The sequence below is a fragment of the Triticum aestivum genome, chromosome 6A, assembly GCF_018294505.1.
Source record: "Triticum aestivum cultivar Chinese Spring chromosome 6A, IWGSC CS RefSeq v2.1, whole genome shotgun sequence".
In the NCBI taxonomy this organism is placed as follows: Eukaryota; Viridiplantae; Streptophyta; class Magnoliopsida; order Poales; family Poaceae; genus Triticum; species Triticum aestivum.
The window spans coordinates 425,977,572-425,991,173 of record NC_057809.1 but is presented as its reverse complement, the minus strand read 5'-3'; the positions used below and the strand labels follow the sequence as shown (position 1 = coordinate 425,991,173).

The window sequence follows — 13,602 nt, the reverse complement described above, 5'->3', positions numbered from 1 at the left end:
GTTGCGTTCCTTCCAAAAATAAGTTCCGTGAAGTTTCAGGTCAATTGGACTCCGTTTGATTTTCCTTTTCTGCGATACTTTAAAACAAGCAAAAAACAGAAACTGGCACTGGGCTCTGGGTTAATAGGTTAGTCCCAAAAATAATATAAAAGTGTATAATAAAGCCCATAAACATCCAAAACAGATAATATAATAGCATGGAACAATCAAAAATTATAGATACGTTGGAGACGTATCAACTAAGGCCAACTCCACCGCGTGACCCCATCCCGTTCGGCCCCGTCCGTTTGGGGTAAAAGGGACAAACGAGGCGGCCCAGCGCGCGACGGCCTGGACCCATCTGGTCAGTTTTGTGTCCGGGCCGATCCATTTCGAGCGCAAACTTGCGCCGGGTTTGGGCCGCGGCGGACACCAAACGGACGCATCGCTCATCCGCGTCGGGGCCCATGGCATGCGGCCACCTACCTCCCACCGCCTGACATCAATGCGCATGCGCGGCCGGCCCTGCCTGTCATCCACGCAGGCGAACGGTCGTGGTCCTTCTTAAATGGGAACCCGTGGACCGGTCGTCTTCCACACCCCCCCCCCACTCCACCCCGCGGTCTCCTCGAAACCCGACAACCCCAAATCCTAGCCTCGCCTCGAACTCGCCGGCCGGCCACTGAGGGAGTCCTGGACTAAGGGGTCCTCGGGCGTCTGGCCTGTTAGTTATGGGCCGGACTGATGGGCTATGAAGACACGAAGACCGAAGACTACACCCATGTCCGGATGGGACTCTCCTTGACTTGGAAGGAGAGCTTGGCGACTAAATATATAGATTCCTTTCTTTGTAACCGACCTTGTGTAACCCTAGATCCTCCCAGTGTCTATATAAACCGGAGGACTTAGTCCAGAAGATAGACATTATCATAGCCATGCAGGCTAGACCTCTAGGGTTTAGCCATTACGATCTCGTGGTAGATCAACTCTTGTAATACTCATATTCATCAAGATCAAATCAAGCAGGACGTAGGGTATTACCTCCATAGAAAGGGCCCGAACCAGGGTAAAACATTGTGTCCCCTGTCTCCTGTTGCCATCGACCTTAGACGCACAGTTCGGGACCCTCTACCCGAGATCCGCCGGTTTTGTCACCGACAGCCACCTCGCAGCCATGGGGCTATGGAACTACGGCCGCGAGGGGAAGCACGACCGCGAGGCTGGCTCCTCGTCGGGGCGCCGCTGCGGCTCCATGAAGAAGGAGGAGCCCGCATCACCACCGGGTCAGGCCCCCGCGCCGCTCGCGTTCTCCTTCACGCCCACGGCCGCCGGCGAGCGCGACCGGCACTACATCGAGGCAGCCGTATGCCGCCGCTATTGGGAGACGAGGACGCCGCTACCCTAGAGCAACGTCCACCTTACCAACAACTGGCACTTGTCGGCCGACCGCGTGTCGATCCCGCTGGTCCCGCTGAGCGGCCGTGCGCGCCGCCAGGAGATCGAGCACCGCCGCCGCCTCCTCCCGGACGACCTCTACTACGACGAGAGGTACGCCCCCGACTCGCCCCTGTGGGCCACGTGGTTCTGGGATGAGCATGACATGCGGCGGGCGCCCTTCTTCCCCGGCACGTCGACGGGGCCACGGCGGCCACGTGAGCACCGAGCAGCTGCTCCCCAGGCGCGCGGGCGTACGCGGGTGCCGTCGCCACCACCACCTCCTCGCATGACAGCGGAGGAGGAGGAGGCCCGTCTCATGGCGCGTGTCATGGAGGACTCCATGTGCACGCACGACGAGTGCCAATGGGAGGGCCTCGAGGAGATGATGACCCTCTCCGCGCCGGCGACGTCGCCATCCCCGAGCTGGAGATGGTGGCGAAGGAGGAGGTGATGGAGGAGGCGACGGTGGCCGCTTTCCACCCGGGCCTGGTTGGCCAGCACTAGAGCTGGTCGTGCACGACTCCGGATATGGCGAACGCCGTGGGGGGAGTGGACTGGTGCCCCACGCTGCCGCGATCACCGGAACGGGACGTCTCGCCGCGGGAGGAGGTGGTGCAGGCACCTGCCACCTTCCAGCACGCCGCCCACGTGCACCACGGACCGCCGGCCCACCTGTGGACGCCACCGGACTACGTCGACCTCGTCAATAATGACGATGACACCGGCGGCCACTGAAGACGGTGACGGCCACGGCATCGACGGGCGCGGCAGGAGCGCGCGGGCGGCTTTTTTATTTTGTTTTTATGTTAATTATGGCACTGGGCCGTTTAAGCGTGAAACTGAGCTGTTTTATGGCCGTGATCCCTAACTTATGTTTTAAATTTTTTAAACTATGTTTATTTATTTATTAGGTATTTTATTGAAGTTTTTTTATATTTTTTTATCACGCCCACCCGAACATGATTTGGGATGCGGCTGCGTGTTAGGCGTACTTATGATCCAACGGATAGACGCGGACATGGGCGAACCCGTTGCCGCTCCAAAGGAATAAAATCCGGCCAAACCGGACGTTCGTTTGGAGTCGTGCGGTGGAGTTGGCCTAACAACAAAGTATGCGGGAGACACGCGTGAGACAAACGAACTGTGTGTGAAATCATGAACGGCTGGCCTTGTCTCCCATCATTTCCTCCCGCGGCATCTTGCTTGCGCAATTGATCGGTCATGAGAGTTCGTCGCCCCCTCGTGCGCGTCTTTGTCGAGTACCGAGCGGCAAGAGCTTCAACAAAGTAGGCATTCGCATGAACACTCTGACGGAGTCCTACCGCATCAGTCTTTTTCAGTCTCTTCTTTTTGGAACTATTCCTTTTCCTTTGACGGTTGGAGAGAACGTGTAGATCCTCCGATCTAATCAAAGTGGTCGCTTGCGAATTCATTGCAGCAATGGCGACAGCTCTTGCCAGAATCGTCGCTTGATATTTCCTTGTTGAAACTTGCAGCCTCCAAACTAAAGTAAAGGAGTTGTATCCAGAGCAGCGACGGCAAGGCAAAATTTGAGCACGCCGGCTCACCTCGCAAGCTGCAGAGATGCTTCTTACCTTGATCGCCGTGCTCGCTTCGGCGTGGCCCGCGGCGGCAGCGGCATCGCAACCACCGAGCGGAACATGCCAGCGGCGGTGCGGCGACGTGGACATCCCGTACCCGTTCGGCATCGCCCGCGGGTGCTACCTCTACACGGGCGAGAACGACGTGACCTTCGGCCTCACCTGCAACCTCACCGCCGACGGCACCTACAGGCCCTTCTGCTTCGAGGTCGAGGTCCTGGGCGTGTCCGTGGCCCGCGGGCAGGCGCGCGTCCGCAACGAGATCAACCCGTGGTGCTACAACGCCACGTCCCGGTCCATGGACGGGGGGAGCAGCATGTGGACGGACTTCTCCGACTCGTCCTTCATGCTGTCCGACGAGGACAACCGGTTCACCGTGGTCGGGTGCAACTCGCTCGCCTACGTGAGCTCCAAGGACGCGTCCCAGTTCGCGACGGGCTCCACGTACATGACCGGGTGCATGGCCACGTGCCCGGGCGCCGGCCGGCTGGAGAACGGCTCCTGCTCCGGCATGGGCTGCTGCCAGGCGGCCATCCCCAGGGGGATCAACTCGTACGACGTGGTGTTTGAGGAGAAGTTCAACACCACCGCGATCGCTAACTTCAGCCGGTGCAGCTACGCGGTCCTGGTCGAGGCGGCGTGGTTCGACTTCCGCACCACCTACGTCACCGCCGGCGACTTCATGGCGTCCACCGGCGGGAAGGTTCCGCTGGTGCTCGACTGGGTGGTAGGGAAGGTGACGTGCCGGGAGGCGATGCGGAACACCACGGCCTACGCCTGCGTCAGCAGCAGCAGCGTGTGCGTGGATTCGAGGAACGGCCCGGGATATCTCTGCAACTGCTCTCGTGGGTACCAAGGCAACCCATACATGCAAGGCGGCTGCCGAGGTCTGCTCTTCGTCTTTTTCCTATTCCTATCCTACTCGATATTGCCGAGGTCTGCTATAAGAAATTCAGATTTGGTTTTTGCTTTTGCAGATATTGACGAGTGCGGCGATGGTGGAATCAGTTACCCGTGCTCTGCTCCTGGTACCTGCATCAACACCCCGGGAGGATTCAGGTGCGCTTGCCCTGACAAGACAACAGGCAACGCTTATACTGGCACATGCGAGGCCAAGAAATCTCAACTTGGAGCGCACATTGCAATTGGTACGCCATTTGACTCCATTTGACATTTCTCTGCTCTCCCAAGAACAAGAAGTATGCTTCCTGAATTCTTTCAGACGTGTGAATCTTAATTTCTAGCACACCTTTTTAATGCAGGTGTTAGCATCAGCGTAGTTGTACTGGTAATTAGCATGTCCTGCGCCTACCTGATCCACGAAAGGAGGAGCCTCGCCACCGTAAAGCGGAGGTACTTCAAGCAGCACGGAGGCCTCATGCTGTTCGAGGAGATGAAGTCAAAGCAAGGAGTGTCCTTCACGCTGTTCACCAAGGAGGAGCTAGAGGAGGCAACCGGCAGATTCGACGAGCGAAATGTGATCGGGAAGGGAGGCAACGGCACTGTCTACAAGGGCACCCTCAAGGACAGCCGAACAGTGGCCATAAAGCGGTGCAAGCTCATCAACGACCGGCAGAAGAAGGAGTTCGGGAAGGAGATGCTCATCCTGTCCCAGATCAACCACCGGAACGTCGTCAGGCTCTACGGCTGCTGCCTCGAGGTGGAGGTCCCCATGCTCGTCTACGAGTTCGTCCCCAACGGCACCCTGTACCAGCTCATCCACCGCCACGGAGCGCGCGCCCCCCTGCCCCTGGCGACGCGCCTCAAGATCGCGCACGAGGGCGCCGAGGCGCTCGCGTACCTGCACTCCTGGGCCTCGCCGCCGATCATCCACGGCGACGTCAAGTCGCCCAACATGCTCATCGACGACGGCCACACCGTCAAGGTCTCCGACTTCGGGGCCTCCACGCTGGCCCCGACGGACGAGGCCCAGTTCGTGACGTTTGTCCAGGGCACCTGCGGCTACCTCGACCCGGAGTACATGCAGACCTGCAAGCTGACGGACAAGAGCGACGTGTACAGCTTCGGCGTCGTCCTCCTGGAGCTGCTCACCCGGAGGAAGGCGCTCAACCTTCAGGCCGCCGAGGGCGAGGAGAAGAACCTCTCGTCGCACTTCCTTCTCGCCGCGAGCGCGAGCAAGCTGGACGAGATAGTGGACGCCCAGATCGTGGACGAGCAGAGCATCGAGGTGATTGAGCAGGTGGCAGAGATAGCAAAGCAGTGCCTGGAGATGGGCAGCGAGAGGAGACCCTCCATGCGCGAGGTTGCAGAAGAGCTTGGCGGGCTAAGGAGGCGTCTGCTTGCGCAGCATCCGTGGGGCCAAAAGAGTTCCGAGGAGACGGAAGCCTTGCTTGCTGTTGGGTCGCCACCGCCAGCAAGCAATTGCTCCGAGATTGAGCTTAGCAATGCATATGTCAGCCTGGACGATTCTGCGTATCTGGGAGTGCAATCCCCACGGTGATACCATTTTTTCTTGCTTCCGGCGAGCCCCGGACCCTCCTGGATCGAATTTTGTGAGCATACGGCCAGCTGTCGTGTGCTTGCGTATGCACGTTTTGGTAACAAAGAAATGGTCACGTACTAACATGATGTTTGTGCACGTTTACTAGTTTTTAGATGAACGTATACAAGGATTTTTTTTTTTGCATAAGGTGTAGTAAATACTCCCTCCGTAAAGAAATATAAGTATGTTTAGTAAGACTAGAACAATGCACGTGCGCTGCAATACATATTTCTCTGTTTCAACATTAACCATTTGTAATATATATTTTTCATATCCTCATGTGTATTAACATTGTGGGCTTAATTTTACTGTTATAAATCATTCTGCTTCCAAGGCCTATGAATGATATCTCATTGATACCAAGGCTATCTTAGGGGAAGAGCTCGGCTATAAGCAATCAAATCCTTAATTCCAAGGCCACCCAAGGACTTAGGTGCACAAATGTACTTCTAGTTCACAAGGAATTAGAAGATAATGGGCCATCAACATGGACTCTATATTGTAATTGTACATTTTACCAGGGCAAAAAAATGGAAGAGACAGACCTATGAAAAATATTTGTCACTCTTTTCTTTTCATGTCATTTCAGCATCTATCATGAGAGTATAATGTGTAATTTTAGAGCGTGGATGCATTTAGCATCATTGTTACCTTCAGCGAAACACATGATTATGTACCTATGCCTTCGCACACCCTTGCAACCAAATTGATCCTTCATCAGAGGCATAATTCCATGAGAATTAGATTTCGGCTGTATATGTTGTGTTTAAACCTATGATTCGTTCATCCCCTATTTGCACGTTCATATGCTAGCCATATATAATGTGTTTATAGATAGTCGGTATCTAGGGCTACGCATGGAGGCGGTAGGAGATGTCTTGGAGTATACGTCAAATCTTCGGCAAACATGGTCTTGATCATCCCTAGACATGTAGCTTCTGGAGTCTTGACATGTCTTGCCATGGGCCTATCCGAAGGTTATGGGCCGACCAGCTTAGTACCCCCTAATCCGGGACACTGTCAACGCCCACCTAATCTTTTCCATGGCACCCTCTTTTCTTCACACCATACTTTCTCACGGACCGCCAAGGAGGACTCCCCCGCCAACCGCCTTGGTCCCATCCCCACCTGTTTGTGATGGTCCGCTACAGTTGAATGGCCTTGCATGGCCACGGAACAACAAAAACATAGTGATCAAACAACTATTCTAATTGCGAAATGTGCGTCGAACATGACAGCCTATGGTTACCATCCCTATCTCCACTCTCTATACTTACTTCATACTTAAAAAAATAAGTAATATTCCTTTTCCTGCAAGCAGATACCTTCATCCAACTTTCCATGTATGTTGATAGCCCCTTCAATCACCAATAATATGGTTGTCGTGTATAGCGAGGCAATAACCATTTTTTTCTTTGCAATAATGGTTTTATTCTTTCCTTTGTAATGCATAATAACTCTGCAGTTACTATTATGTGATCACCTTCCTAACCAAGGTCGCAAATCAATCTCTAATAAACCAATCTCAAATATATACCGATCTCTAATATATGGTTCATTAATCAAAATTATTGTGGAACCACCAACATATTTGTATACCCATAGTAATGCACGGGCAATTACCTAGTAACAACAAATTTACTCACTCCCTCCCGCATAGGCAATCAACGGGTCTATTCAACCACGTACTCCATGCAAGATGATAAAGCAACATCTTCGATCCTATCCTCTCTCTCATCCACTATTTAACCAACGACAACATTTCCATTCAAGAAGATAACAACATCTTTCCTATCATTCTTCTCCACCTTTTTTCTCGCCACCACCGGTGAGCCCACTTTTTAGAATCTTGTAATTCTATTTTTTATAGATTCAAAATATTCTTTTGATCTCTTTATTGGCGATCAATTATTTGAAATAGAACTTAATAGGTATGCCTTAAAACTAAATGCCATGAAACATGAGCCCCAGTGAGTATAAAAATAAAACAACATTCAACATAAATAGAGCAACACTTTTTTTGCAGGGACATTACATGTGGTGCTACACTCACGTGGGCAAAGTTAATTGAACAACTAACACGTATATGAGTTCATCCGTTATTGGGTAGATAGAGCACAAGGGATAAGTGTTGATTTTTATTGCATGTTAGAGGAAAGAACTTAGTCTTATACATGTATCATTGCACACAAAATTTCTTAGGGCCATGGAAGCGCAGTGGGTCCCGACCCTTACTGGCGGGAGGGCACTGAGATTTCCCTCCATCAAGTATGAGTCATAGAAAAATTTGAAGATACGTTCCACCATCCACTTTCCACCCAAGCACACCAGCAATTTTTATTACTCATCCCCATGGTTCAACTAGAATCCAACCAATTGATCAAAGACACATGGAGGTACACTTGGCAGAATAGCAACTACTCCTCTAGGAAAATGTATAAAGTTCTACAAGGACCTAGCCAATGTCATCAAATATTTAAGCAACTTTGGAAATGCTCAACTCAACTCCGGCACAATATTTTTTCTGGCTCCTTCTATACGACAAAGTGAACACGAGAAACTTATTAAAGAGGAAATACGTGTATCTGGAAGACTACAGTTGTGTGCTATGCAATGACAAGGTTGAGGAAACTTTAATGCAACTATTTTGGGACTGCTTTTTTGCTAGTGGCTTTGGAATCATATTATTCCTCAAATAAAATGAGGTATTTCATGTTATGATGAGATCTACAACAACTCCTCATTGCTTCCCAAAGAGATCTCTTCAGATATTCCGCTTATGGGCTGCTGGGGTATTTAGTCCGTCCATAATGACAAAATCTTCAGGAAAGCCGCTCCACATATTATGGGCCGAAAATACTACCTTCAAGAGGGAATTAAGGGGGCAGCCTTAAGAGCCAAAACCTCTATAGTTGATAAGTTTCAGTTCTGGTTAGAGAACAACTTGTAATTTGGTTGATCATGTTTCAGAGCTATTGGATGAATGCCATGTAATTGTTCGGGCTTTGTATATTATTTTCTTTGACTATTAATATATTACCATAGAACTATTATTCTACGGTCCAAGGTTCGAAAAAATTTGGCTACATTGTTTTTTCCTACATTCCCTGTTATAAGACATTCTAACTTTTTCAAAATCAGATTTATGTAAACACATTTTAGCGGAGTAAATAACATAAAACTACCATAATTCGGGCTAGGGTTCCAAAAACTACCGCTTATTGAAAAGTTCCTACACCTAGCACAGCTATGGTTTTTTATTTCAAAAACGTACTTTGCTGCATTGATGACTATATTATTAATTTTAAGGGTGATTATCACAGTTCAGGTCGACTCGTCAGGTCTAACATGACATAAAAATCAACAACATTAACTTTGACCGTTAGGTTGAACATTACGACAACTGGGACATACATCTTGCACTCAACAACTATTTCAGATTAGGAGTAAGCAAAATTTTTATATCATGTATTTAGATACTAACCATCAATTCTAAGAGTTAAAGACCACATGTGTATTCCTCAAATTAGAAAAGTACATATAATTGGGGAAGGACCATTGCCCCCCTCCCCATACAAAATGAGAAAATAACAAATGTTTTTGATGCAGCTTGCACGCATATCTAATTAAAAATTGAGAACATTAATTCATAATTTAAACATCTGGTTAATTCATGATATTTACATTAGAAACATCAACATCCTTTTACACAGCGGTGGAGGACATTTTTTTTAAATGGGACGAACTCTGAAGCAACTTTTTTATGCAAAACCAAAATAGTCAATAGACACCGCAGACTAATATTTGTATGTGATCTCAAATAGAGTAACCTAATACAATGAAAATGCAAACATACTTATATGAAAACAACCTAAAGCATACTCATAATGAAGTTCTAGTCACATCTAGAAGACCCATGTAATGGAGGCGCCCTATCAAATTTTGGAAAATTTCCTTAATTTTAGCAAGATCAAAAGTTTAAAATATTGCTCGCATAATATAATGCACCATCAAAGAATTCCATCATAGTCAGGAAGAGTGCAATCTTCTTGTTGTGTGCATTTATTTTGGTTTCACTAAAGCAAGAAACAAAAGAGTTCAAATGGCATGAGAAGTCATCTACTATTCCTCTCAGTGTGTTGCTTCCGGCGATCCTAAGCAATGGCATGAAAGAAAGGTGTGCAAGCTAATGAAATCTTTGTATGGCCTGGAACAAGCTCCTAAACAATGACATGTGAGGTTTAATACAACTTTGGCATCTGCTAGCTTTGTTGTTAATGAAGTTGACAAATATGTATACTATCGTTATGGTGGGGGCGAAGGAGTTATACTTTATCTGTATGTCAATGACAAACTGATATTTGGGACCAACCTCAAAGTAATTGATGAGGTCGTGGCTTTTCTATCTCATAACTTTGAGATGAAAGATCTTGGTGTGGCTGATGTTATCTTGGGTATCAAGCTACTGAGAGATAATGAGGATGGAATTACATTTCTACAATCCCACTATGTTGAGAAGATCTTGAGTCGTTTCGTATATTTGGAGTTCAAAACTTCTGCAACACCATATGATCCTACCGTGCGGATTCGAAAGTTAGAAGGCATGACTATAGATCAATTGAGATACTCTCAAGTGATTGGTTCAGTCATGTACCTAGCTTGTGCTACTCGGCCTGACATCTCATTTGATGTGTGCAAATTGAGCGGGTTTGTTTTCAATCCGGGAGATGTGCATTGGCATGCTGTTGCAGGAGTGATGCGTTATTTACAAGGTATCGTGAACTATGGAATTAACTATTCTGGGTACCCGACGGTACATGAGGGTATAATGGTTAGAATTGGATATCTAATACTTATGAGAAGAAAGCCACAAGTGGATATGTGTTTAGACTTGGTGGTGGTGTTATTTCTCGAAAGTCTTGCAAGCAGACGGTCTTAACGAGATCAACTATGGAAGCAGAACTCACAACATTAGACACATCATGTGTCGAAGAAAAATGGCTTCGAGAGCTTTTGATGGATTTGTCAGTGGTTGATAAGCCAATCCCGACTATCCTTATGAAATGTAACAATTAGACAGCTATTGCCAAGGCAAAGAGTTCAAAGGACAACATGCAATCCACAGAGCATGTAAGAAGATTGAAATTTGTCAGGCATTCAAGAAACTCCAAAGTAATAGCGTTGGATTATATTCAAATGGCTAAGAATCTGGCTGATCCCTCTACAAAAGGACTATCACAGATTGTGATAGAAGATGCATGGAGGGAGATGGGCATGAGACCCACGTAAGTTTTCATGGGAGTAACCCAACCTATGTGATCAGATATCTCGTGAATTATGACCTGGAAAAACAATCTAGCGGTCAATCGAGGAGAGTATCCTTACTAACCCACTCCGTTGGAGGTGCAATACTGTTGTAATCTTTAAAGCAGGTTTAATTTTGTCTTAATGTGTTTCAAAGCTTGTTTAAGCAAGATTCTATCTTACAGAGCGATTTTTGGAGGAACACACCTATGTGAGCCCGACTGTAGGTCACAATATATACGATTGGGGAATCTCTATGAAGCTCATGAACAGGTTATGAATATGACTAATAAGCTCCACCCGTGGGGTTCAGCCTTCGGTAGCCACGTACTAGCTGACAATTGGTGAAACTTTTGCATGCCAAACTAACAATTCAAGGCATAGTCCTTTGTTTAGTTGTGAAGAAGTCTAATCCGACTGCTCTAGGTGGAAGTTCAACTTAACAGTCTCCACTAAAAATTTTGGTATATCAAAACATTGTTTGAAACAAATGACAAACTAATATTTCTTGAGATCTGGTGGGGGGTTGTTGAATTATAGATGGGCTTTGGCCCATATAAGGCAATAATCCATGGTAAATCTCTAAGGCCCATTTAGGCCCAGTTCTTTTGGTCGATTCTTCCAGAATCTTGAGAATCGGGCCTCCCCCTAGCTTCTTCCAAAATCTTGAACAAATATTTTTTTACAATCCTAGCTACTTAGCATGTAAACATCTAGGACTGTCAAAAAAATATGGATTCAAGATTCTGGGAGAAGCTGGGTGGAGGGTCGATTCCTAAGATTCTAAGATAATCGGCCAGAAGAACTGGGCCTTAGGTGCATGGCAAGTGGTGGGAAGTTTAGTACCATACTGCTACAGTAGTCAGAGCGAGAACCCTTTATAAAGGATGTTCCACCAATTGCCATTGGGAGCTTGGGAAGAGGAGTGGTACACGCGTGCTCCTCTCCGCCCTCCTCGCCTCGCTACGCCTCACCTCGCTTCGCCATGACACGTGCGCCGCATGTTGCGGTAATGAGCCGAGCCAAGTCTTATTTTTGCTAGTCAAGAATGGTTAACTAATTGTGGATTAATTTTTGTCATTGTCCAAGACGTTGGACCATGGGCTGTTTGCGGACTCGATCGTGGGCCTAAGCCCAGGCCATATACCCGAAGGCCTATATAAGGAGTCGCTGGCCTGCGGAGTGAACCCTAACTCACTCACTCCCTCCTTGCACAACCCTAGCTCATCTACTGTTCCTCTCAGTGCTGCTTCCGGCAATCCCATCCCGACGACCGTGTGCACGGTTTGTCAGGGGAGCAGGTGCCTCCGAAACCCCGTCATTCAAGATCCTGCATGTAAGAACGACGATAAAGTTTTTGGGGAGCGTCGCGGTGCGACTGCTCCCGATCAGTCCCTGTCTTCATCCGGCTTTGCTTCTACCATGCAATGACTCCATGGCCGATGACGCTGCCGCCAAGAGAAGGTCGCGGCCAATGCTCAAGCTGCTATTCCTGCCGTCGTGTTGGCCTGGTCAAGTGGTGGGTATGATTCGTTCATTCCCTATTTGTTCGTTCATGTGCTAGCCATATATATTGTGTTCATAGATGTTTTAGTTCTGCATACTGTATGTGCTAACATGTTTAGGTATCGGTATGAAGTGCATAATGTGATTTGCATCTTTATTATCTACTCGAGGATTAGATTAATCGATAATGTGCTAATATTTGTTTGGACCAATGGATATAATTATTTTATGTCCTATAGTATATTTATCGTGGTGGCATGAAGGAACTCTTCAATTGGCAATGATAATAAATCTTTATAAGGCATGATTAGATAGTAAAATGTTTGCCTACGAGGTGCTTGCATGGTGTGCTGGCACAAAGATACCGGCAATTCAGTCTCGAGGGACACGGCATCTGACGAAGCTCGCACGCACGCACACACGTGTGCCTCGCGAGCCCGTCTTTGGTCGACAGCATACATTGCTCCGAATTGTTGAGCAACAGATCATAGTCTATGATGGCCATGGGACGACGAACATGTGTTTTCTGTCCGTTTCGGCGGGGCTCCGGGTCGCAGCTTCGTCGTTACGGTGACGTGCGCGCGTGATACTTTTGACATTTCGGCTGCATAACTTCACCGGCGTATGTAACGTCGAAGTCCATCGATCCTGGCGTTCTCAGTGCGCACAAGATTCAAAGGATTCTAGGTAAAGAAATGGTAAACTATATTTCTAGGTAAGAAATAGGGTGCCATACATAATGCGGATCGTGGGAATGGATTGGCGGTAGACGAATCACAGATGAACCCAGCCAGCTCGGAACTCTCCTGATAAGCCGTTCTCCTTGTGACTGACTCACCAGAAATGTAGTGTCTGTCAACGGAAAAGCTGACTATTCTAGTGAAGCGGGGTGCCGAGTCAATTGGGAATGAACGCGTAATGACTGGATTCAGACTAATTTAAACATGCGGATCTATTTCTTCACACTACTTTTGTAGTAGCTAATGAGGACTTTGCGGCGTTATCAGCGAAGGCTGACATTCTTGATGATGTACTAGTATTAAACTGCACACTGTAATATTGCGTGACCGATTTGGTATCGAAGAATGAAACGGCTCCGAAATTCTGAGGGTGGCGGCGAGAGACCTGCAGGATAATTCCTCGACACCGACTAGCTTGTCGCCAACGGATTTGTCCCGTGCTCCAGGCCAAGTGCTTCGCGATCAAGGTGGTTTTCTCATCCATGTGTCTGCATCCACTTACAGATAACGGGGCACATCTGTCGGGCTGTCC

At 48.1% G+C, this 13,602-nt stretch overlaps 1 protein-coding gene across 1 annotated transcript; it reads left to right on the top strand.

Annotated features, from left to right (window-relative positions):
• Positions 1-2,782: 2,782 nt before the first annotated feature.
• LOC123127740 (wall-associated receptor kinase 2) lies at positions 2,783-5,721 on the top strand. Its single transcript, XM_044547557.1, has 3 exons — positions 2,783-3,904; positions 3,995-4,165; positions 4,280-5,721. The coding sequence occupies exons 1-3, from the start codon at positions 3,001-3,003 to the stop codon at positions 5,476-5,478; spliced, it is 2,274 nt and encodes a 757-aa protein (XP_044403492.1). The 5' UTR covers positions 2,783-3,000; the 3' UTR covers positions 5,479-5,721.
• Positions 5,722-13,602: the final 7,881 nt, after the last annotated feature.

Coding starts and splice junctions, on each gene's coding strand:
- LOC123127740 (XM_044547557.1), top strand. CDS start 3,001: ATGCTTCTTACCTTGATCGCCGTGCTCGCTTCGGCGTGGCCCGCGGCG. Junction 3,905..3,994: donor CATGCAAGGCGGCTGCCGAG/GTCTGCTCTTCG, acceptor TTGCTTTTGCAG/ATATTGACGAGTGCGGCGAT. Junction 4,166..4,279: donor TGGAGCGCACATTGCAATTG/GTACGCCATTTG, acceptor TTTTTAATGCAG/GTGTTAGCATCAGCGTAGTT.